This window comes from Salvia hispanica, chromosome 6 (genome assembly GCF_023119035.1).
Source record: "Salvia hispanica cultivar TCC Black 2014 chromosome 6, UniMelb_Shisp_WGS_1.0, whole genome shotgun sequence".
In the NCBI taxonomy this organism is placed as follows: Eukaryota; Viridiplantae; Streptophyta; class Magnoliopsida; order Lamiales; family Lamiaceae; genus Salvia; species Salvia hispanica.
This window is the reverse complement of record NC_062970.1, coordinates 2,916,231-2,943,812: the sequence shown is the minus strand read 5'-3', so window position 1 is coordinate 2,943,812 and position 27,582 is coordinate 2,916,231. Positions and strand designations below refer to the sequence as shown.

At 34.2% G+C, this 27,582-nt stretch overlaps 3 protein-coding genes and 1 pseudogene across 3 annotated transcripts; 3 read left to right on the top strand and 1 right to left on the bottom strand.

Annotated features, from left to right (window-relative positions):
- Nucleotides 1-2,211: 2,211 nt before the first annotated feature.
- LOC125197435 (caffeic acid 3-O-methyltransferase-like) lies at nt 2,212-5,070 on the top strand. Its single transcript, XM_048096170.1, has 4 exons — nt 2,212-2,570; nt 3,574-3,881; nt 3,959-4,023; nt 4,678-5,070. The coding sequence occupies exons 1-4, from the start codon at nt 2,212-2,214 to the stop codon at nt 4,987-4,989; spliced, it is 1,044 nt and encodes a 347-aa protein (XP_047952127.1). The 3' UTR covers nt 4,990-5,070.
- A 4,001-nt stretch (nt 5,071-9,071) lies between these two features.
- On the top strand, nt 9,072-11,009 carry LOC125193643 (annotated as a pseudogene).
- Nucleotides 11,010-16,799: 5,790 nt separating this feature from the next.
- Nucleotides 16,800-21,422, top strand: LOC125193637 (caffeoylshikimate esterase-like). The gene is made up of 5 exons (XM_048091471.1): nt 16,800-16,835; nt 18,453-18,579; nt 18,770-18,916; nt 19,028-19,158; nt 21,384-21,422. The coding sequence occupies exons 1-5, from the start codon at nt 16,800-16,802 to the stop codon at nt 21,420-21,422; spliced, it is 480 nt and encodes a 159-aa protein (XP_047947428.1).
- Nucleotides 21,423-21,876: 454 nt separating this feature from the next.
- LOC125196760 (uclacyanin 1-like) lies at nt 21,877-23,703 on the bottom strand. The gene is made up of 3 exons (XM_048095377.1): nt 23,397-23,703; nt 22,782-23,144; nt 21,877-22,455 (listed from the first exon to the last, which is right to left on the bottom strand). Exons 1-3 carry the CDS (start codon nt 23,581-23,583, stop codon nt 21,971-21,973), a joined length of 1,035 nt encoding a protein of 344 aa, XP_047951334.1. The 5' UTR covers nt 23,584-23,703; the 3' UTR covers nt 21,877-21,970.
- Between the last annotated feature and the right edge of the window lie 3,879 nt (nt 23,704-27,582).

Here is a 27,582-nt window from a genome sequence, read left to right as displayed (position 1 = left end):
ATCTATATTTAGTTATATCATATGTATGAATAAAAATAATTCTTTTACCTCCAAAATATATATATATATATATATATATATATAGGTTTGTGTTAAAATGACAACACCTCTTAAAGTAATACTCCTTCCGTTCCCTCATAGTTGAGGCGGAATTTTTCGGCACGGAGTTTAAGAAATGAATATTGAGTGTGTTAAATAAATAGATAAAAAAGTAAGAAAGAGAAAAAGGTAGAGAGAATAAAGTAAAAAGTGAATAAAGTAGAGAGAATAAAGTAAGAGAGAGTAAAGTAAGAAAGAGAAAATAAGTTACTATATATGGAAATGACTCAACTATGAGGGAACTTCCCGAAATGGAAAAATGACTCAACTATGAAGGAACGGAGGGAGTACAATACCACCAATCCTAGCCAATCATTTGTACACATGGACGAATAATCAAGCCGCCATGTGGCAATCATAAAAATTAGTCAAGGGTAAATTTTCGCGGACCGCAATATCCAATACGCTAGATGCAATTTTTTTCCGCCTGCAATATCCAATACGCTGGACTGCAATCTATAGATTGCAGTCTAGTGTATTGGATATTGCAGTCTAGCGTTTATAATATTGCAGTCTAGCGTTGTGACTAGCGTGGTGTCGCAGTGTCATTTTAAAAGTGTTGTCATTTTAACGCACTCCTATATATATATATATATATCATATAAAATTAAGTATCTTTTATATTTAATCACGTTTTTATTCAAAAAAAAATCCATCCTCTAATTATTATTTTCATCAACCATTTTTGAATTTTTCTCTTTCGCAGCCTTTACTACAGTAGTATTATCTCGCAGCAACTTATGACAAAGACCGCATGATTATGAATTAGGAGTACTATAAATTACTACAACCTTTGAAAATGTTACGGCCAACGAATCATGATTTATTATACATTACATCCTTTTAATACAACGAAAGATAGTGACAAACAAGAAAGAGAAAGATAGTCAAACAAACAAACACTACTATCCTAGTACTCCCTCCGTCTTAAATAGCATTCACAATGGGTTTAGGCTAGCCACAAACACCTCCGGCCATATCATCAGCACTAAAATACTTCCTGCCACATCATCAGGACAAGCAGTGGACAAGCAATAGGCTAGATATAGGCTAGCCACAACAAACAAAATAAAAAAAAAAAACAACTAAATTTATGGAATTAAACACAAAATACGGAATTAAATTTACGACACATATACAGAAAAATTCATTAATTTCATTTTTTTAAAAATGTACATTAACTAAAAAAAATTACATAATTAAAAAAAATCGGGCTTCCACACACGAGCCCCCGCCTCACTCTACTCCTCACTAATTTATTAAAAAAGTACATTAAAAAATGCAATAATTATATGTAAATTAAAAAAAAGTACACCTAAAAATAGTTACATACTTAAAAAAATTCATAAAAAAATATACATTAAAAATGCAATACAAAATGCATAAAAAAAATACATAAAAAATACATTAAAAAAATGCAATAAATAAAAAAAATTCATAAAGAAATATATTTAAAAAAATGCAACCGGCTAGCCGAAATTGAGCCTACTATGGCTGCTAGCGCATCGGCAAGCGGATCGGCTAGCGCCGCGATCGGCTAACCTATCCGCTAGCCTCCATTGTGGATGCTCTAAGATAGCTGTGGCATTTCTTTTGGACACGAAATTTAAGAAATTAATTTATTACAGATTAAATGAAGAGAGTAAAGCAAAAAATAAAATGAAATTTTTCCTAAAAAAAAGAAATGATTCAACTGTCTTGAGACAAACAAAAAAGGAATACTACCTCCGTTTTTTAAAAATAGCAACTCTTTCCTTTTTTTGTCCGTTCCTTAAAAATAACAACTTTCAAACTTTCCATTTTTGGAAAATTTTACATCATTAACAAAGTGGACCCCATCATCCACTGAACATTAATTTCATTATTTTTTTCTCTCCCTCTCTCTTACTTTACCAATTTTTCTCCCCTTCTCTTTTATTTACCATATTACGCATTAAAACTCGTGCCGTTTCAAATCTCCCTATTTTCAAAAAACGAAGGTAGTAGTATATAAGGAGTATGTAAAATAAAATATGGTAGCAGTCAATACCCCCCCTGAAAAAAAGAATAATTATGTGACAATTAATCCCCCTCACTATATAATGCTACAATCCGATCAAATTAAGCCAAAAAATGTCGACGGCAGATGAAGAAGCGCGCAAGATAGCGATCGAATACGCTTCCGGTGCGGTGCTTCCGATGGTGGTGAAAGCCGCCATCGAGCTCGATCTCTTCCAGCTCATCCACAATGCTGGCCGCATTTCGGCAGCTGAGCTCGCCGCTCAGCTTCCCACGACCAACCCCGGTGCTGCGGCCACGCTCGAAAAAATCCTCCGCCTCCTCACCGGCCACTCCATCCTGAGCTGCGAAGGCGGAGACGAGCGGCGCTACGCTCTGTCGCCCGTCGGGAAGTTCTTCATCAAGAATGAAGAAGTCGGGTCGTGCTGCGCTGCTTCTTTGATGACCCAAGATAAGGTGCTCATGGAGAGCTGGTAAGTCACTTTCATACTTTTCGGGAACAAAACGGATATAGTATTAATTAATTTTGATATAAAATACTCCCTCCGTTCCACTTTTAGAGTCCCGGTTAGAATATTCCATAAATGGTATTAGGTCCCACATTCCACTAACGTTTTTACACTCACATTTTATTATAAAATTAATATAAAAAAGTAGGACCCACATTTCATTATCTTTTTTCATCAACTTTCCTTTGCATTTCTTAAAACCCGTGTCAAATTCAACCGGGACTCCAAAGTGGACGGAGGGAGTAGTATATAAGGCTTCCTTTGGTAGGAATTGGAGGTGTGGAATTGGAATTGAAGCCTTCAATTCCAAATCCAGTGTTTGATATTATAAAAATTCTTAGATTTGGAATTGAAAATCCTTCAATTCCAAATCAAAAGTAGTGGAATTCCAAATATTCTCACACATACAGACGCACACACTCACATTTCACTCACTACACACACTTCATACACTACACACACTCACACTACACACACTTCATACACTACACACACTCACACTACACACACTTCATACACTACACACAATTTCACACACTACACACATTTCACATATTTCACACAATTTCACATATTTCACACATTACACAAACTACACACACTTCACACACTATACACATTTCATACACACTACACACATTTCACACACTTCACACAGTTCAAACATTTGAACTGTGTGTAGTGTGTGAAGTGTGTGCACTGTGTGTATATTTAACAAACATGTCAATTCAATTCCATATCAATTCTCATTTTACCAAACATTGTATTTGGAATTGAATCTTCCAATTTAATTCCATAGAATTCCAATTCCGTATACCAAATGGAGTCTAAGTCGGACTTTTATTAGTACAACTTATTAATTTTGCTCCTTTATCTTTTATTATTATTTATATTCTGATCAACTTATGTTCTTTCAGCTCATCATTTTTTAGCTTGAGCGTTTACTATCTTATAATTTAATGATTAGGTATCATTTAAAAGATGCGGTGTTGGAGGGTGGAATTCCTTTTGAGAGAGCACATGGAATGAGTATATTTCAGTATGCATCTAAGGAGCCAAGATTAAGCAAGGTTATAAACCAGGCTATGGCTGAATCTGTTTTTATGTACAAGAAATTGATCGAGGTGTACAACAATTTTGAGGGGATTGGAACCGTAGTTGATGTTGGTGGTGGAACTGGAGCATTGCTTAGCATCATCATTTCCAACAATCCTTCCATTAAGGGTATCAATTTTGATTTGCCTCATGTCGTTCAACAAGCTCCATCTTACCCAGGTCTATTTCTCTCTCACTCACTCATGTTTTTCCATTTATATATACATGTATCTAAGTTACATATTATATGGGTTCAGGTATAGAGCATGTCGGAGGAGATATGTTTGTCAGTGTGCCCAAAGGAGATGCAATTTTCATGAAGGTACATTATAAAGTTCATTCTGTTATAATTTCAATCAAAAGAAACAATAAACGAAGACAAAACAGTTCCAAGATTTTACGTTGAAAACTCGGAGACAAAAAAAATTAGGGTAACAATCATTATAGACTTTTTTTTAAGGTTTGGTGGCTAACAGAGAATAAATACACAATTTAATGGCCTCCCGGGCCTAGTACAATAAATAATAAAGAGAGAGTAAAGTGGATAGTGAAATAAAGTAAGAGTGATTGAATGTTTTGTTTTTATACAAAAAAGGAAATGACTAAACTTAGTTGAGATATCCCAGAAAGGAATACGACTCAATTTAGTTGGGAAGAAGGGAGTACTACTATCCACAATTAATATTATCTTCTTTCCAACTTCTCCACTTTGGTTTCGTTACGTGTTTTAAGTAATGTAAACGGAAGTGGATTAAAAAATTAATGGAATATGAGTCCCATATTTATATATTAGTTTTATGATAAAACGTGAGTAAAATGAGTTAGAAGAATGTTCTTTACTGTAAAAAGTAAAAGTGCATAATTAATAGAGGATGAAAAAAATGACAAAAATGAATAATTAATAGGCGACGCAGGCAATGGTAATGATCTCTTTTTTATTTATCCATCTTTCGACTCAATCGTTTTATTTTATCAGAATGTTCTGCATAATTGGGACGACGAAAAATGTGTGAAAATTCTGAAAAACTGCAAAGAATCTCTATCAGAAAACGGGAAAGTGGTAATTGTCGAAAGTGTCCTTTTGGAGAACCCCAAGAGTGGGGAAACTGCAGTGGAGTTATTGAATTTGCTGATGTGGAGCTACAATGCGGGAGGAAAGGAGAGGACAGAAGCGGAATTTCGCATCTTGGGAAAGCAAGCTGGATTCCAAGGATTCCGCGAAGTATGCTGTGCTGCTGGTTCTTGGTTCATGGAATTTTATAATTCAAGTGCTGAATTTCCAATATAAAGGAGTTCTTGATTTTGTTTGTGTTTACCTTTTCGATTGGAGAACATTCTCAATCAATAAAAATAATAAGTTTGCTTTTATAATGTGTGACATGCAATCTCATGTATTGTAATTCATTGGTATGTACCAATGACTTCATTTGATAAAAACAGTAATTTGTGATTTAATTATTGAGTTATTTAATCGTGCACGTAACTTCCACCGAACCCCATTTTACATTAAGTTGGAATAATTTTATTTAATTATAGGAATGTGTTTTATACGGAGAATGTATTTATTATACTCACTTATTTAGATTATTCATTCACTTAAAAAAAGTTAAATAAATGGCTATGATTCGAATTGTTATGAGTTGAAACTTGGAAAAAAGACTTAGTAAAGTTAAATCTACAAAGTAAATTAAATTATCAAGCAGTGCTTTATCCTAATAAAAAGTTTCTCCTACAATACATGCATGGTGTGGTTTATGTGTGAAGATTTTGTTAAATTCAATTCGATACATAGGGTTGATTGCAAAAAGAATTGCAATACTCATAATTTTCTCATGTAAATTTGATTTTTGGGGAACAAAACGGTATCGTTGTGAATATCAAGAACTATTTATACTTCGACCTTTGAAAATGGTACTACCTCCGTCCCACATTAAGTGTCACATTTCATGTGGACACGAGTTTTTAAAAAATATAAAGAAAATTGAGTTGAATAAGTTAGTGGATTATGGATCCCACCTATATATATTAGTTTTATAATAAAGGGATATTGACATGTAATATCACGAAACTTTCAAAAAGTTGGGTTTTTTCCACGAACTTTAAAATTGGCAAATAATATCACGAACTTTACCCCTAGTTTGTTTTTTCCCACCAATGAAAAAATTCTCACAAATAATATTATGATACGAATTTGTTTTCGCAATTTCTCGACAACAATTTTGAGAGCTTCAAGTTTTTCAATCTTTGAAGATAGTTTTTCTTGAAGCACACCCTACAAAATTGTTCTTCAATCTATTAAAATAACATGAATTTTTTCATTGGTGGAAAAAACAAACCGGGGGTAAAGTTCGTGATATTATTTGCCAATTTTAAAGTTCGTGGGAAAAACCCAACTTTTTGAAAGTTTCGTGATATTACATGTCAATATCCCTATAATAAAATGTAAGTAGATTGGATTGGTAGAATGTAAGGTCTATTTATCATTTATGATAAAGTGAAATGTGACTCATATTGTGAGACAAACCAAAATGATAAAATGTGACACTTATCGTGGGAAAGGAGATAGTGAAAAATAGTGACAAAAAATCAATTATTTGTTGCAGAAGTCATAAATGTATAAGGACTCAAGAATCGTTATAAATTACGATACAACCTTTGAACATAGTCAAAGATAGGGACATAAAAGAAATTGAAAGATAGAGACAAAAAGAGGTACTCTCTCTGCCCCGAGACAAAAAGTCATAAATGTATTAAGATAGCACATTTTCTTGGCCGACACGAGATTTTAGGAGTTATTGGTTAAAGTGTTTAACTGGAGAGAAAAAAGGAGGATGTAAGTATTAAAATAGAGAGAAAGAAAGATACATATTTTAATAAGAGTGAGAAAAAATGGTTAAGTGTATTAATTGGAGGGAAAAAGTTTCAATGGAAATGTGTCATCTTAGTTGGGACAAACTAAAAAGAAAAACGTGTCATCAGTTGAATGGAGGGGGTATCAATATTTTTTGGGTTAGTCATAAATGAATAACGAATCAGCAATAATTATAGATAACCTTTGAAAATTATAGTGAGTTAGTCATACATGAATAACGAATCAAGAATTATTATAAATAGAGTGAACTACATAAATGGTATCTGATCTTTTATTTTCGCACATAAATGGTACCTGATCTTTATTTTATATCGTTTTTTATACCAATAAATCACATTTTTGGTACTTAATGCAATTTTCACCCTAAAATGCCCTCTAAACAAATACATATTTCCATTTGTGTCATTAAGATTATTTTGGACATACAAAATTAAATACCAAAAGTGATATTATAATTTCTTCTCTCATTTTTCTCACTTTTTATACTATTATTATTAATTAATATTAATATTATTATTTTAATATTATAAATTAATAATTAATTTATTTTTTAATATCATTTAAATATACTTAATTATAATTATAGTTATAATTATATTTAATTATTATAAATATTATTGTTATAATACTAAAAGCTAGGTGTAATTAAGAAATGAAATTCATATAATTGTTTAAGTTATGAATAATTATAATTATAGTTATAATTATATTAAATTATTGTAAATATTATTGTTATAATACTAAAAGCTAGGTGTAATTAATAAATAAAAATAATATAATTATTTAAATTATGAATCATACAATATTATATAATAATAATAATAATAATAATAATAATTATTATTATTATTATTATTATTATTATTTACATTAAATTTGTAACTAATCAATATAGTATTAATAAAAATTTAAAATTATGAATTGTATTCGTAATGATATTAAGAGTTGAATATTTTTAGTTAGGTGTTTCAACCCTAAAATGAGTATAAAATAATTAAATACAAAATATTTAATTGATTTAAATATTTTAAATAATTAATTTAATTAGGTGTTTTGTTCTTGATTTATATTATGAATGCAATTATATGTATGTATAAAACACTAAAAAGAAAGAAGAAAAAGAAGAGAAAAGAAAAAAGAGGAAACATAAATTAAGAAGAAAAAGGAAGATAAAATACTAATAAGAAAGAAAAAAATGAAGAAGAAAGAAAGAAGGAGAAACTAAAGAAGAAAAAAAGAAATAAGAAATGAAGAAAAAAATAATCACATGTTTGGTATACTATTTAATGAAATTTTTTAAAAATATCCTCTATAACAAAAAAATCACAAGTTTGGTACCTAAGGTTATTTTTATCACTGAGGTACCAAAAATGATATAAAATAAAAATCATGTACCATTTGCGTGCAAAAGTGAAAGATCGGGTACCATTTATGTAATTCACTCTTACAAATAACCTTTAAAAATGGTGAGAGATCAAGGGTCAAAGATAGTGAAAAAAAAGAGACTATCAATAGTTTTCGGAAGTAAATGTGTTACTGTAAGTAAAACGATATATTTTTCAAAAATATGAAAATCTATTTTTTAAAATATATTTTAAATAGGTAAACCTCGTACTCTAGTTATTTATTTATTTGACTTTGTACGTATTTTTAAAACTCCCAACAAGTCCAAATGAATCCAAAATCAGCGGACGAAAAAAGTGACTCAATTAAAGCCCGGCCCCAGCAACCACGACAAATGTAAATGTTTCACTAAAATTGCACACTAAATTTTCTCACAAAGATTATTCAATCCTAGTTTGGAATATTATGCCGACTCCACTCACAACGATAATGATGGATTTTATTTTCCATTCTCCATTCATCCACGAAAAATTATTTGAAAAGTAACGATATGAGATTAAATTTAAATTTGATAAAACAAGAGATATATAAAGAGAGAAAAAAAAAAAGATTCAAGATTATTATTGAAAAATGAAAAATTTACCATAAATAAATAGCCACTAATTTTTGTAGGGAATCAAAAAAGAATTACTTATTAAGTCCATGAAAGTGACACAGTTCCAATTCCTATATTTGGTCATCACATTAATTATAAAACTAATTTATTGCAGCAAATTCCTATATTTGGTCATCACATTAATTATAAAACTAATTTATTGCAGCAAAAGGCATTCGCTGCCAGAAGCCCATCTCTCAAGGCCGTACACTTTATCTGAGAGATGAAAGCAATTTAGTAGGATTCGAACCTAAACTCATTGCAGCAAAATCTGCTCCTCCGTTGCTAACTGCGCTACGCCCCTGCAGGCATAAAACAAATTTATAATCCTATTTGGTCGTCAAATTAAATATTCCATTTGCCAAGATACGCCGTCTACTTTTCCTTAGTGATAAATACTCCAAATAGTCCACACAAGTTACCTAAATAATATCCGACTTACATAAATAAATAAATAAAAACTCGTGATAATAATCCCCTTCACTATCTAAAGCCATAATCGATCAAATTAAAACAAGCCAAAAAAAAAATGTCGACGACCGAAGAAGAAATGCGCACAATAGCAATTCAATACGCTTCCGGCGCGGTGGTTCCGATGGTGGTGAAAGCCGCCATCGAGCTCGATCTCTTCCAACTCATCAACAATGCTAGTAACATTTAGGCAGCTGAGCTTGCCGCTCAGCTTCCGACGACCAACCCCGGGGCTGCAGCCACGCTCGACAGACTCCTCCGCCTCCTCACCGCCCACTCATTCCTCAGCTGCAGCCTGCGCGAGGGCGGAGACGAGCGGTGCTACGCTCTTTCGGCGTTGGGAAAGTTCTTTGTAAAGAATGAAGAAGGCGGGTCGTGCTGTGCCATTTCACTAATGACACAAGATAAGGTTCTAATGGAGAGTTGGTAAGTCATAAATTTATTTTGGTATATTTTAAATTTTAAGTTTGAAATGTCTTGAAAAAACAATTTGGTTAACGAATCACACAAATATCAATTAAAAAGTCGATAATGTTACTGGATTAAAGGTATTTCCGTTAACGCTAAAACGTACACATGCATCAGTCATGGATGATAGTAAGAGTAAAAGCATGTCTCTATGTGAAATAATGTCTCACTTTGTCAGTTTGATAAGTACGCTCACAGTTTAAACTGCTATTTATAGTATTTTTCTATTTTAAGCAAGTGAATCTACACTTCACTAAAACAGTACACTCGTGCACATCATATTATAAATTTTTTAAAAACTAGAGTCAAGTAAGAATGTTTTTTTTTTTAAAATCATAAAGGAATTGAATATAAAACAATCAATATTTGTTATGATTAGGTATCATCTAAAAGATGTTGGAAGGTGGGACCCCTTTTGAGAGAGCACATGGAATGAGTATATTTGAGTATGCATCTAAGGAACCAAGATTAGGCAAACTTTTGAACCAGGCTATGTCTGAATCCATCTTATTGTACAAGAAAATGATGGAGATATACAATAATTTTGAGGGAATTGAAACCCTGGTTGATGTTGACGGTGGAACTGGAGCATTGCTTGACATCATCATTTCCAACAATCCATCCGTTAAGGGCATCAATTATGATTTGCCTCATGTCATTCAACATGCTCCATCTTACCCAGGTTTTCTTCTGCGTCCCTTTATAGTTAAGGCGTTTCTTTCGGGCACGAAGATTAAGAAACTGTAAATGTTAAATAAATTGGGTGGAGAGAGCATAAACTTTAAAGATCAAGTGAAAATAAAGTAAGAGAGATAATAAAATAAGAAAGATGAATGTATTGCTTTTGCCAAAAAGAAGAAGACATGACTGAGCTATAGTGGAATAACCAAAAAGGATTACGAACCAACTAAAGTGGGACAAAGAGAGTATCTGTTTTGTGTACAACGGATTAAATAAGTTGATTATGACAAAATTGTGTGAACCGTGGAAAAAAAGTAAGAGAGAAAATTAATTATGGTAATCATACAAATGTGAGCGAAATTTAGCTCACATCATAACATAAAAATATCAAAAGTTTCATACTAAGGTACCCTACGCATTTAATTTAATAATTTTGTCTTATTATATTCTAGATCCGCGATAAGGTTTGATTATGATTTGAATATATCCTGTATATTATGTAAGTGACATAAAATTTGGGTCCAGGTATAGAGCATGTGGGAGGAGATATGTTTGTTAGTGTGCCCAAAGGAGATGCAATTCTCATCAAGGTACATTATTGACTCGTTTACTTTTAGTACGACGTTTTATAAATAAAAAAATCATGTTTAATTCCGAAGCATCAATGCAGAATGTTATGCACAATTGGGGACAGGGGCGGACACACATAGAAGAAGGGTGGGGCTTAAGCCCTTACCCAAAATTAATTTTTTTTGTTTTTTCTACTTCTAAAGTCTTTTATATTTCTGAAAAATCATCTATAGCCCTTACTAAATAAGTGTCTAGAAGACTAAATCATCAAAAATTATATGATAAAAGGGCTGAAATAAATCTGAAAATAAAAATTGCAGACAAAAATGGACAACAATGGCCGCCGGGTGTTTGTGAAGAAGATGATTCAATTTATAATATAATAATATTATTAGTGTCTCAAAAACTGTATTATATTATTAGTGTCTCAAAAACTGTGTCAATTTATTTATGAATTAAAATATAAGTAAAAGAGTTTTCTTAATTGTTCATTTATTGTTTGAAATTAATAGTGCTACTATTCTTTTCCAATAACCGATACAACAGATAAAATCATGAAATACATGTTGGTTTTTTTTTTTCTCTCTATGCTTGGTATCACAAATTGCATAGCACAGAGTAATAATTTTCCTTCAAAATTCATAAACTATTTTCAATAGTGTGTAATCCCTGTGTTCCAATAAAATTGATACAAGTTTTTAATAGTGTAATATTATTTTTATGTACTATTCTTTGTGTGTGATTTTTAATAGTGTAATATATTTTTTTATGTACTATTTTCGTTGTGTAAAAGAAAATAATTTTGAAACAAAGCAAGTTTTAATGTGCAATTTGTAAAATAAAAGAGGATTAAAAGAATATTATTTAAATGTTATTAGTGGAGGACTAATAAAATAAAAAGAGTATTTACTATTCTGGAACGAATAAAAATTAAAATTATGTCTGTTTTTATTTACTAGTGTTAACACCCATGCTATGCATGGGACAAAAGAGTTTAAAAAAATAAATATAGAAAAAAATGAAAAAAATAATATGTGTAAGTAAAGACCAAAAAGTAAAATCAGATAATTTGAAAATCCTACTTACAATATTTGGACAATCATCTAATTTTAGTCCCTTAACCCCCTAGAAATCTACTCCCTCCGTATTAAAAAAATATAAACATTTAAAACAACATGAGTTTTAATGCACTATTGGTAAAGTAAGTGAGAAAAATTAATAAAATAAAAGAGAAGAAAATAAAAATGAGTAAAATAAGAGAGAGAAAATAGATTAAAGTACTTTAAATCAAATATAAAAATTCAAATACACTTTTATAGAAAACGTTTTAATAAACAACATAATAATAGGCCATGACTGAAAACATGCCTTTTAAAAATAGGCTAACATGAGCAAGCAAATACTAAAATACAGTAAAATTTTCACAATTAAAATACTCGCTTTAACAGAATTTAAGTTCAATAGATAATAATACCTATGGGTATATATCTTGAACAAAATATGATAAATACTATATTAATTATATCTACAAATATTTATTACAACAATTTAGTTATTGAGTTTAATTACCAATAAATAATATAAAAACCCTTAAAGTTGAAATTGTAGTTAGTAGTAGTACTTATTATAATGTCTCAGCTATTTTGGCATAACTCGAAAGGAACAAAAAATTGGTGATTAGCTTAGTCTGGTTGATTTATTATAATTAAAATAAAAAATTAATAATAATAATATTTTATAAAATAATAAATTATATAAGTATACTAAAAAGATTGATGAAAGCATAATCAAATATACTTTAAAAATATATATTATAAGCATTTATTATAATAATTTTTTAACAAACTAATTTTTTCATTTAAGATTAACAGGAGTACTATAATTATTTTATAATTAAATATAATTAGTGTCGTAGACCTTATTATAAATTAGTTCTCGAATAATTGGAAATTAACTACATATATATACTTAAATTTCATATTCAAAATTTACAATAATCCAAAACGCATTAGAGTTGTAACTTCTCTAACAAAATATAATTAGTAATATAAAACTTATTATAATTAACTTTTACAATCAATTGGGAACTAACTCCATAAATACATCAAGTGAATATTCGAATCTCACTATAATTATAAAATGATAACTTTTGAAATTTTAGGTTTGGTATTTTAGTTTTTTCAATATTAATATATTATTCTTTATTTACTTATAATCATATTAATTTTTTTTTACTTAAATATCAACAATCTTTAAATCTTATTCTAACATAATAGTAATTAAATTTTGTTATAATTCGAAACTTTCATTAATTAATTTATGTACTTTAGTTTAATAGTATTACATTTATTATCACAAAAATATTATTAGTGTGTGATATTAATTGAGAAATTGACTAAGTTTATTACTATTCAGTACAACACAAATTATTGTTGCATACTATATTTTATTAACAATTATTTTTGGCCATGGATATTGCTTTATTTATTTTAATCTTGTCATGGATATTGCTTAATTAATTTTTGGCCATGGATATTCCTTAATTATCAAAATCTTGTCACTAAAATAAATAATTTTAAATAGGGTATTTCATCAAATCATAGTATACTTGGAAAATATTTTCATCGTAATTAAATAAGGTGTTTCATCTAACATGTTTCTTGTTTATTTTTATAATTATCATTTATCTACCTCAATATATTTATTTTTAATATTACAAATTTAATATTAAGCTTCTATTGTCATAACTTCCACAACAAAATTTAATATTTATTTTTAATATTACAAATTTAATATTTATCCTTGTAGTATTTTTAATACTTAATGTGTGATATAGCATGTATGTGTAAAGTATTATATTTTTGTTAACCTTGTCATATCTATTTAATTTAATTTTATTATTTTACATAAAGAGTACACTCACAACAAAAATTATTTTGTCACAATGTTATCCGATGAGTATATCTCCTCATTTTGTGTAGTTATTTTTTTAACATTTGTTGAATAGAGTATATAATATCATTGTGCTGTGCAAGTTTAGGGAATTTATTTTTTATTTCCTCTAAATAAAATTATAGCAAAATTTTATAATGCTCTCTTAATAACAATCCATAAGAAAAAACTAAACATCTCAATAGAAAAAAAAAATTACAACAAATATTATACTCCCTCCCTCTGTCCCACGTTACTTGAGTCATTTCTTTTTTGCATTTGTTTTGAAAAAATAATAATAAATAGTTAAAGTGGAGAGAAAGAAAAGTAACAAAGAGAATAATGCAGAGAAGAATCTTAACTATAGTATTCTCACATTTACTTTATTTTTTCTCCACTTTAACTATTTAATATTATTTTTTTAAAACGAGTGCGAAAAAGAAGTGACTCAAGTAACGTGGGACGGAGGGAGTATTAAGTACCAAACTAATATTCAACACTATTGGTTTTTATGACTTAGCATACTTATGATGTATGGCCAAAATTTAAATAAATATTAGAATTATTTATGATAAAATAAATTAAAATCAATTTAGTTCTAACTATTTTATACTAAATTTAAATGTAGATATATTTACAAATTATATATCTTAAATATTAAATATACATTTTAAATATAATTGTAAAATAGTTTTAATATAATAAAGGGTTGTAAAAATATTTAATATATTAATATATAAATCTAGTTATTTATTTAGAAGAATTTCATTTTAAAAATACATAATCATAGTCTAATAAAGTAAATGTTGAAATTGAACCTATATCTTTCTCTCTCCTCTCTATCACTTTGTTTCTCTCCCTAATCGGCGCCGCCTCAACCACCGCCGTGCTGACCTAGAACCGCCGCCCGCCGCCACCCACTGCTCTCTTTTCTTCTCTCTCAAATCGGCGGCGCCACGACAACGCCCGCCCAGCCGCTCCACCACCGTACCTCGCCAGCTAGTCCGCGAGCTTCACGCCCGCCGCCGTCCACTGCTCTCTCTTCTTCTCTCTCAAATCGGCGGCCCCACGACAACGCCCGCTCCACCGCTCCTTCCTCCGTGTAAGCTTTTACACCACATCACCATTTACGTCCTTGTAAGCGTGCTTGAATCTGGACCTCTACGACATAAAACTTTTCTATAGTAAGAGCATCTCCAATGCTAAATAGGCCAGCAATAGGCTAGCCATTCTCTCTCCCTGCCACGTTAGCAACACTAAAAATCCACCTGCCACATCAGATTTAGGCCAGCCATAGGCTAGCCATAGGCCAGCCTAAAAATAATTCAAAATATACTACATTTACGGAATTAAAATTACGATTAAATTACGGAATTAAATTTACGACACATATACGGGAAAATTAATCCATTCCATTCAAAAAAAGTACAAAGATTTAAAAAAAATAAATGATTTTTTTTTAAAATAAAAGGGCTTCCACACACGAGCCCCGCCACTCTCTACTCCTCATCGCCGTCGCCGCCGCCGCCCCGCCACCCGTGGTATCCGTGCCCACGTCGGAACCCCCTAGCCGTGCCCTCGCGACATCCAAATCAACCCGCATGCTCTCGAGCATCGAGTGAAGAAACATCTTCTCCGTGGGGTCAGTGGTGGTCCTCCAATCTTGGAAGACCTTGTACATCTAAGCCCGCGTTTGGTTACGCGAATGGAGAGTGTACTTGAGTGGGGCGGGTGGGATGGCGGAGGACCGGACCTCGCGGGGCGATAGGGGGGATCCGTCCCTCGCAGCCCGTTGCGCCCGCTTCTGTCCAACCGGGCGAGGGCGACCAGCAAATGAAGGAGGGGATGGAAACTCCTCGGCATCCGGGGGAGGTCGTGGGATCCGCCGCTGCTTGCTGCTTGTGTAGTCACCGGTATAGTTCGGCCTCGCTTCTTCGGCCACCCGGCGTCGCACCCCGTACGGAACTTCTCGGAGTCCTTCCGGCCCAACAAAAAGCACTCCCGAAGTGGAACTCCTTGTACGTCCCCGCCAAGGGGAACTGACTCTCGGCTATCCTCCGGACGTCCTCCTCATTACGCCCCCACTAGTGAGCTGACGGAGGGCGTTGGCGTACAACGCCAGCGGCGGCCGGCTGCGGCCACGATGCGCTCCCACCCCTTCCCGGACCTCCTCCCGCTGAAGTCCTTCCCGTGCGGGCAATGCCTCCTGTAGGCAGCTCTAATCTTCGCCCACATGTTGACGACCCGCTGGTTGTTCGCAACCAGCGGATCATCGCACACCTCCAACCACCCCCTGGCCACCCCGGCGTAATCATCCTCCGTCCACTTCCTCCGGCCGGGGTGTCGTCAACAACGGGCTGCGACGACTCGCCGACCGCCTTGGCCTTCCCCCTCGTCTTCTTCTTCACCGCGGCCCGTCCCGCCTGGAGCGGGAGGGTCCGGATCGCCGAGATCGATCCCCATGTCATGCGATGACAAAAGGTCATAGCCAGATGAACTGCGTCTCCATTGGGGTCGACGTGTGAGACGAAGCCATCAAAAAATCCAAGAGAGGGACGATAGACCGTGTCCCCCCCGGTGACCCACTTGCATCCCCTCCTCGCATCCCGGGATGCATACCGTGCTGCATCCCCCTGCATCCCTCCACTGCCACATCATCTGCTGCCGGCATCTGCTGCTGCATCTGGGGCATACTTCCCCATCCCGGCGGCGCCGCCCCGCCGCTCCCCGCCCCCCGCCCGGCATCCCCCACGGCATACCCCGGCATACCCTCCTGGTTCCCCCCCGCACCCCCGGCGCACCGACCATCATCCCCATCAAGCGCCCCCAAGGGACGTTAAAACCTTCGAGCCCATCTCGCCCGCCCATCGGCCCCATCCGGATCCAGCGAGTCACCGTGGGAGTCTGAGATCCACTCGTCAATTGGATGGACTCGTTGTTGTGATCCATCGCTCGATGATGCTCTTGTACAGAAAGTTAGAGAGAGAGAAATCTCGTTAAAACAAGTGGTGCAAATGAAAATGAAACGAAAATCGTGTTTATATAGGTTTTAAAAATAAAAAAAATAAAAAAACAAAATTCGGCGCTGACTGATCGGGCCGCCACAATGGTGGCCAGCGCATCGGCTAATAATATATGCACAGTACGATTCACACTACTGAAATAAGATACTTTGTGTAGCTTGTGATTGAATTTTTTTAAATGCAAACATTTTATTCTTTCTTTTTAAAAATGCCAATTAAAAAACAATGTAACGCGCTGAGAAATCTTGAACTATTTTTCCAGAAAGGAAAGTGAGTAAATAGCGGAAACCATTAATGAATTCCTATATTTAATAAATATATATCCAAATGATGGAACCTAAAATTCTGTTATGATATATACATATTTTTCAAAAATTTAATTGTAAACATCACATTAAAATAAGACGAGACATGTACCTAGGAACTTATATAATTAATACTCTATAAATAAAAAGAGTTGGATTATTAATTAAAAAGGATATGTACCTAGTAGTCAAAACTAACAGGACAGATAGAGTTAGTCGTCGATTTAGACGCATCGTTTCCGCTGCATAAATATTCATCCAAATACGAAGAGGTAATTTAATTAAGATGGAACATCTTTTTTAGTCCACGAATTTTGTCAAAGTATTCCCTCCGTTTCATGGTAATAAGGGCGTTTTTCCATTTCCGCCCGTTCCATAGTAATAAAGTCATTTCCTTTTTTAGTAAAAGTCAACACATTTTTCCACACCTACTTTACTCTCTCTTACTTTTTTCTCTCTTCATCTCTCTACCTTTTTCATTTTCCACTTTATTTTCTCTTTACTTAACTCACCTAGCACAATTTTTCTTAATCTCCGTGCCGAAAAGTTTTGCCTCCATTACTATGGAACGGAGGGAGTATTATTTTAGGTCCGTAAACTTTGATAATATCATTTGAGGTCTGTCAACTATGAGCTAATATCATTCCAAGTACTTTTTTACTATTTCTAAGATTTTATGGACGAAAATACCCTCAATACCTTGAATGGTACATATTTTTAATTAACTTATCACATATTCATATTTTTCGACGAATTTTCTAAATATAATTTGGCCTTCAATATTATCACTTAATTTTGTGACATGCAAGAAAAGTTTCTTCGACATTTTATAATTAAAGAATTTTAAAATATTTTTGACGTATGGATACTCGTAAAATATCAAGGTCACGGTCAATAGACGATACTTGAGCGTTGATATATTATTTAAAAATAATATCAATATATCAATATTCAAGTATCATTTTGACTGTGACACTAATTTTTACGAGTATCCAAATCTTAAAAATATTTTTAAATTTTCTAATTATAAAAAGTTGAAGAAGGAACTTTACTTGTATGTCACAAAAGTGATAATATTGAAGATTAAATCATAGTATTTATAAAATTCATCGAAACTATATAGTAAAAATATTTATAAAAAATATGAGTATTTGATAAAGTTTATTAAAATACCCTTCAAGGTATTAAGGGTATTTTCATCCAGAAAAACTTGGAAATAGTAAAAAAGTATTTCAAATGATATTAACTCATAGTTGACGGACCTAAAATGATATTTTCAAAGTTCACGGACCTAAAATGATACTTTAACAAAGTTCGTGGACTAAAAAAGACTAAAAAAGATGTTCCCTCTTTAATTAAACCTACTAAACACGCGAATTTTTTTAAAACTCGATCGGCAAACTGAAATTATATGAATAAATTTTGATACAGAAATTCATAGTGAGTCCACGTGGAGTGAAGCTTTTCAGCTGCCAATGGGGACCCACAGATACAGAGGCAAAAGCTCTGATTTTCCTCTGCCATGGCTACGGCATGGAGTGTAGCATCTCCATGAGAGGTAACTGAAATCGAATATTCAATCGAATTTCTTTGTTTGTGTTGACAGTTGAAATTAAAAATTGACATATAAGTGTTAATAGAAAAAAAAATTAAAATCACTATATAAGTACGACTAACTGGTTTTAAGATGAACCTACATATTTCTATCGGATTGTTTCATTGATGGATTAATTGATTGATTGGAACAGGCTGTGCCGCTCGACTAGTGAAGGCGGGCTATGAAGTGCACGGGATCGACTGCGAAGGCCATGGGAAATCGTCCGGCCTGCTCGGACCCATCACCAGCTTCGATGATCTCGTCCACGATCTCTCCGATCACTTCACCAATATATCCGGTCAGATTTTCTGACTTGTTATTATAGTAGTACTGTCAATTGTCGTCGAATTAGTTTGATTTATTCAAAATTCAACCATTGGTTGTGATGATTCAAATAATGTTTATGCAGAGAGGAAAGTGAATAGGAATAAGCTGAGGATATTAATGGGGGAATCAATGGGAGGGGCGATGGTCCTATGCTTGCATAGAAAAATGCCTGCCTTTTGGGATGGTGCCATTCTTGTTGCACCCATGTGTAAGGTCTAATATATTCTCTTCTATCATAAATCAAAATCAAATTGTTAGACAAAATAATCATGAGATGTACTCAGAATTAAATTATGAGATTATTTTAATTGTAGAGGTGGCTATGACTAGTTATCACCACCGGCGGACCTACACTTAATGGGGGAGGGGCTTTAGCCCCTAATGAATTCATTTTTTTAATTATTTTCTACTACAAAGTTCTAAAATTTATTCATATTCTATACACATTATTATGTAAAAGCCCCTATTAATAATCTAAGTTACCTACAAATTTATTTTCAAGGTAAAATTTGAGAATTTAGCCCCTACTCACGTGTATTTCTGCGCCTGCCACTGATTGGGGAGACATAGAGTGTGTGAAAATTCTGAGAAATTGCAAAGAATCTGTTGCCGAAAATGGGAAAGTGATAATTGTCGAACATGTCCTTTCGGAGATCCCGAGGAGCGGGGCAACTGCAGTGGAAGAGTTGTACAATGTGCTGATGGCGGCCTATAATCCGGGAGGGAGGGAGAGGACAGAAATGGAATTTCGCATCTTAGGAAAACAAGCTGGGTTTCAAGGCTTCCGCAATGTGTGTTGTGCCTCTGGTTCTTGCTTCATGGAGCTTTATAATTCAAGCGCTCAGTTTCCAATATAAAGGAATTCTCGATGTTGTTTGTGTGCAGCATTTCTATTCCAATGAATAAAAACAGAGTAATAAGTTTGCTTTTATAATGTAGTAGTAATTCATTGGGATCCTAATAGTCTCTTGACTTGAGCAAAACTCTTGACCTTTGGCTATTTTCTCAAAAAACTAAAATTTCGGTATATTGGTGGACGGTGCAGAGGTAATAATGCCTGCCGCGGGATGTGAGGGTGATCCTCGCCGGAGAGGAGGTGATTGGTGGCAATTTTGGTAAGTGGAGCTAAATTTTTTGTGTTGAGGGCCCAAATTACTATGAACTAAATAACTACTACTACTATGGTTTATGGAGTATTTTTGGTATTCAGAAATTGATGCGGGGACCATGACCCTCTCTGGCCGGCTGGCTCTAACGTGGCTTCACCACTAGTCACTCGTAAGACGCTATGCGCCGTGTTCTTATAGTTGATGAAAATTCGTTTGTTTTTATAGGGATCAGATCACTTAGGATTCACTAATTACTGTGACCTCTTTTTATTGATTGGGTCTGAGATGGCTAATCTCAGAGGTACAAGTCAATACAAACGTGATATCAAGATTACACACTAAGTACAAGTTTTACAACCGGAAACCCCAGACTAATCTCAAGTACTCCTCTGGTCTTGAGGTTCCATCTTTTCCGATAGTACCTGCATACTTTGTAGTAGAGTTAGTCACACAAGAAAGCGATCCCAAGGGATCAAAGCACAAAGAAGAGACTAAGTCAGAGAATTGGGCCACGAGTGGCTCAGGTCACAGCAGTGATTGCACTAGGCCTCAGACCCCCCCAATCCTCACTGCAAGTCACAAAGGAGAGCACCGTTGAACGAACTCACACCAGAGATTAGTGGAACCCTAGATCTCACCGGTCAACGCCCACCACGGCCGTCTCACACGCGGACTTACACACACCACTTCAGAACACAGCCAAGAACACAAGAATCCTCACAAACACTCCAAGCATTTCGGGATTGGTCACAAACAAAAGACCAAACCCTAGATCTGAGAAGGAAACCGAAGAAGTTGCCTAACACTCAATCTACACCGGTAGAACTCTTAAGAACTGAGAATCATCGGTGGAACTGAAAGCTCGAAGAAGAACTCCGGCTAAACTCGTCGGAATCTTAGAGAGAAGGTGGAGAGAAAGGCGGTGATTTCTGAAGAGAGAGAGAGAGAGAAAGCGTTGTTAATCGAATGAATGAAGTCAAAAGACTCATTCTCACTTAATAAACACAACACACATCCAACGGCTGACATGCAGGACCCGCGTGGAGTTGCCCGGTGGCGCGCATCCAGCAGGTCTAGGAGCAACCGGGCCAGACATGATTTTGAGCCAACCAATTAATCATATGAGCTCAGCAAAAGAGCAGCCCAACCAATTAATATTAGAAGCCCAAAGCAAGGAGTCTAATATTCAACAGTTTTGACTATTGAAATAACTTCAATAGAACACAAACAAAATCAAGGAATGGATACAAAATCCTAAACACAAAAGGCGTGCAATCTCTTTGATTTCTAAGCATGCTTAATCAGAATTTGACAGGCTTAATATTGAAGATTGCGAAGGAAATTGTTGAAAAACAAAGCGCGTGGTAGCGGACGTCAATGAATGTGATGTTAGTCTCAAATTCACACTCGCAATAATAAATCGGAAACGTATGTGAATTTAGAGCATCTCCAACGGCGGACGACCGATCGGACTTCCGCGACGGGCGACCGGGACGTCCGCCGTTAGTACTAATATATTGATATTTTACCCCTATAACTACACCGACTTTTTGCTTCAATTTTCTCTCTCTTCATGAAGGCGTTAATTTTCTTAATCAATCCAAAAATAAAGAAAATCCTTTATTCATGTCTAGTTATTCAATCTCAAATAATGAAATCAAATTCTAATATAAATATGGTTATTCGAATTTATGACAACCAAATTTTGAAAAATCACGGATGCGAAATGTGTAGGGTAAAATTTTTTGCAGAATACAGAGGCCAACTCTACTATTAATCACCAATCAAGGATATACATGAAATATAAATCCAAAATACAATCTTTAAAACATGTGTAAATTAATATATGGAGTATATATATCTGAGATCAAAACAAATCACCAAACAAGCAAACAAAAATTGTCTGCACCAATCATCTAGTTACACAAAAAAGCCAGAGCAACGGCCAAGACACTGAAGGGCAGTGCCGCAGCCGCTACCGGTGCGGCCGAGCCGCTGGGCGGAGGAGGAGGTGTAAGTGGGCTTGGAGTCGCCGGCGTCGAGGGACCGCCGGCGCTGGACGGAGGAGGGGTCGCCGGCGTCGAGGGGCCGCCGGCGGTGGGCGGTGGAGCGGCGGAGCTGGGTGGCGGAGTGGCCGGGGTAGAAGGCCTAGGGGCGGGGCTTGTAGGAGCCGGTGCAGGGGCCGTGGCATCGCCACCGGTGACATTGATGGCTAGCTTCTGGCCCAATGAGCAGTGTTGGGGGAAGGTGCACATGTAATAGTGCTCGCCGCGGGATGCGAGGGTGATCCTTGCCGGAGAGGCGGTGATTGGCGCCGTTGTGGTGGTGGAGACGTTGCATGCGTCGAATTCGGCCTTGGTCACTTGTAGGACGTTGTGCGCCGCGTTCGTAAAGTTGAACACTGCAAAACCAATAGTATAGTTTGTCAGTAGCGAACGTAGAAAAAAATTTGGAGAAAAATAAAATAACGTGCGTAAAAATTATTTATTAGAATAATATTTATTTTAAATGAAAGAATCGGTTGGATTGTGTGATCCATTTCTTAGAATCTTTTGAAATGACACCGATTTTAAATAAAAATTGATAAAACAATATAGTAAGAGAAAAAACAGGTAAATTAAGAGAGAAAAAGTTGTGACATTGACTCTGTGATCCATTTCTTAGAAACTTTTGAAATGACACTGATTTTAAATCAAAATTGACTTAAGATTATAGTGAAAGTCTTACCTAAAACATCTCCGACCGCAAAAGTCTTGTTTCTAGCCCAAGTTTCGTAAGCAATATCACCACCGGGAGGTACGAGCCACCCAAGACCGTCACCAACGGTGTAAACTTCCGTCCCGGGCGCTGGCGGTGGTGTGGCGGGCTGAGGCCCCGGGGCGGCGGCGGCGGTGACATTAATCGCCAACTTTTGGCCTAAACCGCAGTGTTGAGGGAAGGTGCAAAGGAAGTGATGTTCACCGGCAGATGCCAAGGTTATGTTAGTGGGAGAAGTGGTGGATATTGAGATGGTATTTGTGGTATTGCATGAATCAAATGCTTCCTTGCTCACTTCAGCCACATTGTGTGCACTTGCAGTAAAATTGAACACTGCAAATTCAATATTTAATTAGTCAAAATTCAAAATATTAGTATAGTAGTTAGTGGTTGTTCGGTTTGTTAGATAAAATAATTATTGAGATGCAGTCGATGATTGAGTTGTAAGATTATTATAGTTAGAGGGGGTGACTACATGATTGTCCGTCTAGGACTGAGTTGTGAGACTCAATCTTATGAAATATTTAATCCTAAGATATAATCTTGCAAAAAGGATTGCCATTAAAATACAAATTAGTGACATACCTAGCACGTCACCAACGGTGAAGGTTTGGGCCGCGGCCCATGTACGGTAGGCCACTTCACCACCGGGCGGGACGAGCCAGCCCATGTCGTCGCCAACGACGTGCGTGGTTTGTGCCGACGAGCCTTGTAGCAAGGCGGCAGCTGCAACTAATGATAGGAACACAAACATGTTTAATCTTGCTTCCATAATTGAGTTTTAGTGTTCTTCAGGTAGCCCCTAGCAATTTGTTGGATTTTCTTTCACAATAACACTATATAGATGTATAGTGATTGAATGAAATTTGACTTGAACTCAAAGTGGGGTGGTGAGATTGTTATCATTGTATTGATATTGTATTTGTAGAGCATATAAATAGGCTACTTTAAGCCAATAGAAGCTTCGCATGGGCGTGACAAAGACAAATGTTGATTTTGTTACATTATTTAATACTATTTGATTTATGGCTTTAGTTGGTCCATATTTTCCATGGACAATGGCCGCGTTTTAAGACTTCAAATGGTAGATGTTAGGCGAACCATGAAAGAAGTTCCTAGTTAATACTAATATTGTGATATATGAAATTTAATATTTTAATAGACTTCTAATCCCAATAACATAAATTTAAATTTAATTATTCATAAATACTAATATTGTGATATATGAAATTTAATATTTTAATAGACTTCTAATCCCAATAACATAAATTTAATTATTCATACTTACGCCCAAACTAAGCGATCTTTCTTTCGACCACATAAATCACGATCTATCACATGCACACAACATCTCAAACTCAATCTATAACAATGGCCAGACGCAAGAAATGAAACTCGTGGAGTCAGATATAGTTAAAAAAAAATTCTTGCAAGCTAGAAAGTGGATGCGGTTCGGTGAACGTCGTTGACAATAGATCGTCAACGAATGACGAAAGTGAAACCCAACCTCGAGCTGTCAAGCCATGTATCGGCGGCAGTTCTAAAGCCAAATTTAATGGTGGCAGACTCGTTGGACCCTCGACCCCACCTGAATATGTCATTGATATGCATCGATCGATCTCTAAAATTAGGATTGAAGAATTTCATATTTTTATTTTAAGTTGATAAATGTAATTTTTATGTTTCGTTACTTACTTTAGTTGATGATTAGTGATTCCGTGATAATTTTCTAGTGGCTAATATTTCGATGAAAAGTCTTATTGGAAGACTTTTATGGTTGAGATGGTTATTCCATTAATTAAGGTCATGACTTTAAGCATCTAATATGCTAAGCTATCGAAATCATACCTATGAATAGTGGTTTTAATTTGATGGTTACAAAATATTTTTAAAATGAATTTTTTAAGATATATACCCAAAAAAAGTAAGTAATTAGATTCACAAGAATTGGGACATACGAAAATAGTAAGCAAATGCATATGATATCATGAAAAAGTTGACTATTGTATAACTAACTGTGAAAACGTGGATTCTTCAACCCCTTTATTGGAATATATATGCGTTGATTTAGTCCACAAATATTATAAAACGAAATTGTTTAATAGTAGTAAATTAATTCTGTGTGGTAGGGTATCAGAATAAAAAATTATTTTACTCCGACCACGTTAACATCAAATTATAATTATTTCAAGATTGAATTTCTTATGCAAATCTTCCTCGTAGAAAATCAAAATGGTCGTTCCTACGCGGTTTCTAAGTATTCTAGAATTCAAAGAATGGGTGTACATAATTCTTTAATTCACATTGAGGGTAAAAATTCGATTTCATTCCATGGTTAAAAAATGTTACAGTTAATTTTTTTTTTAAAAAGTTGCTCAAACGTTGAAGTACCTCGGAGCATTTTCATCATAAAAAAACTGTGTGGATACTTTATCTAGCATTGAAACGTTGAATACTTTTTTTTTTGCAATCAAATTAAATATGGACCCTTGAAATTATTATAGTAGCGTTCTAGAAATGATTCTTATTCTGATGGTTGAAAAACATTTATATTATCAATCCTTATATATTTTAAATTTATCCTCGTCTAATTTTTTGCTCCGAATAATTAATTCGTGACATATTTATTCCTTTTTAAAAGATAAAAATTTGTATTCTAACTTTTAAACATGTTTTGTGTATGAAATGATGTCATTTTATTAAAATAAAATATTTTTTCATTTTAATTTCTTATTTTAATAAAACGGCATCGTATTGAGCATCACAAAAAGTCGTCCTTTTGAACATGGATTGAGACACTAACAAAATTAAAGTTTAATGATTTAATAAGTTTGCAAACCTTATACTAGAACCGACCAACATTTAATACAATTTAAAATTTAAATAACTGGCGCATATAACAATTGTATATTTGCACGTCTTGTTGCACTATAAATAGATCCAGTAATATATATTCCCTCTATCAAATTCAAAATTATTAATCCCAACCAAAATATCACTTTTTTTGTTTGGAATAAAATTTTCATCTTCTGTCCTTATTAATACATGGCAGCTTGAAGATCACACAATCTTCAAATCTAAAAGCCTAAAATATTGATATAGTATTATAATAAAGTGGGTTGTCATATTAATACAGTATATATTCTAAAAAATATTTTCAACTTCAAACACAACAAACACATACGTATAAGGAGTAGGCGTCGACTCAGCCCATTAGCCCATTTCTAGAAGACCAGCCCATAAATGTCTGTGTTAAATGGGCTTAAAATTAATCTATTATCCATTAATTTATTTAACCAGCCTGCTTGATAAGTTGACTTTTGTTTCACCATTTTACTCTTATTTTGTTTAATGGATTGGAATATATTTTAATAAAGTTTATTCTATTTCATTGTAAATTTGTCTCGAAAAAAATAGGTATTTAAACATTTTCTCTATAATCTTTCATTCTTTTCCATCACTTTTTTTTATTATTAAAAAATCCACTTTTCTGACTAATTATGTTCGTGAGCGATAATATTATCACAACTCCTCATAAAAATAGAGTGAAAATAAGTAATAAAGTATGAAATGTTTTTTATATAAAATGAAGGAAGGATATGAAGAATTAAAAAAAAGAGGGAATATTATCACAAAAAAATAAATAAAATGATATCAATACAGCTCCAATTAGGTTTTCTCTTCCTTTCTTATATTTTAACAATTTCGTAACAAAACTCATGTCATTTTCTAATTCTCCTTTTAGGAGATGGATTAAACACACACACACACAATGCTACCGCCATCTAGCAATATCTCTCAAATTAATTTGCATTAATTATTCAATGTTTTCACATCAAAAAATTGTAAAATTGAAATTCTTAACAATATAATTAACAAAATTACTTCATTAAATTCTACTCCCTTTAACCCTTCATAAACGATTCATATTCCTTTTTGGGACGTCTCACTTAAAGTGAGTCATTTTTTGATAAAATTTAACACGATTATTCTCTCTTCATTCATCAACTTTATTCTCTCTTTTTACTTAATTCTTTCCCTCCTTGACTCTCTAAACATCATTTTAGAGATCTCATGTCCAAAAGAAATATCTCTATTAGTCGCTTTATAGCATGATGGAGGGAATACAAATTACAAATTCATAAAAAAAACACTCCATTCAATTCAAAATATACAAATCCTACAAATTAAAAATTTAAAAAGTAATCTGTTGGATTTCGTTGGTGCGTGTCCAAATTTTTATTATGAGGTCATCTTGGTGGGTAGCATCAACATGTTTTTCACGCATAGAAGCATGTCAATATTGTAAACTCTTGGTAGTAGGGGGGTGCACCTTGAGCTGAGGGATCGAGAACGACGGTCAATCTAGAAGTAGAAGCGGCTTGTTCTTCGTGTCACTTAGTAATGTTGTCTCTTTTCATCTTCAATTATCATGTTATTCATTATAATACATGTTGGATATTTTAGTGTAATTGGATAAACTTGATTGATCAGTATTATCATAATGAGAAATCATATAAGTGTGGAGGTGCGAAGTGCACGCTTATTTGAATTCATTATGATGTTAGGGGCGAAGCCTCTAACAGATGAACGGGGGTCCGGGGGCAGCGCCCCTGGCTGGGGTCGAGGACTAGTTTCTGAAATTCATCCGAAAATGTAATTTCTGAAAGTCAAAGGACCAGTTTGCAATTTCGGAAATCTTTGAAAAATCAGTTAATTTCGGTTATGAAATTAACAGGTGTGTCTGTTCATCTTGTTAAATACTGATCGA

Bases quoted from the DNA above. Each gene is read 5' to 3' on its own strand.
- LOC125197435 (XM_048096170.1), top strand. From the start codon at position 2,212: ATGTCGACGGCAGATGAAGAAGCGCGCAAGATAGCGATCGAATACGCT. The intron at 3,882-3,958 runs GTCTATTTCTCT...ATATGGGTTCAG, and splicing joins ACAAGCTCCATCTTACCCAG to GTATAGAGCATGTCGGAGGA. The intron at 4,024-4,677 runs GTACATTATAAA...TTATTTTATCAG, and splicing joins GAGATGCAATTTTCATGAAG to AATGTTCTGCATAATTGGGA.
- LOC125193637 (XM_048091471.1), top strand. From the start codon at position 16,800: ATGGTGGCCAGCGCATCGGCTAATAATATATGCACA. The intron at 16,836-18,452 runs GTACGATTCACA...ATTTTGATACAG, and splicing joins CGGCTAATAATATATGCACA to AAATTCATAGTGAGTCCACG. The intron at 18,580-18,769 runs GTAACTGAAATC...TGATTGGAACAG, and splicing joins GTGTAGCATCTCCATGAGAG to GCTGTGCCGCTCGACTAGTG.
- LOC125196760 (XM_048095377.1), bottom strand. From the start codon at position 23,583: ATGGAAGCAAGATTAAACATGTTTGTGTTCCTATCATTAGTTGCAGCT. The intron at 23,145-23,396 runs GTATGTCACTAA...TTGAATTTGCAG, and splicing joins CACCGTTGGTGACGTGCTAG to TGTTCAATTTTACTGCAAGT. The intron at 22,456-22,781 runs GTAAGACTTTCA...TTGGTTTTGCAG, and splicing joins TGCGGTCGGAGATGTTTTAG to TGTTCAACTTTACGAACGCG.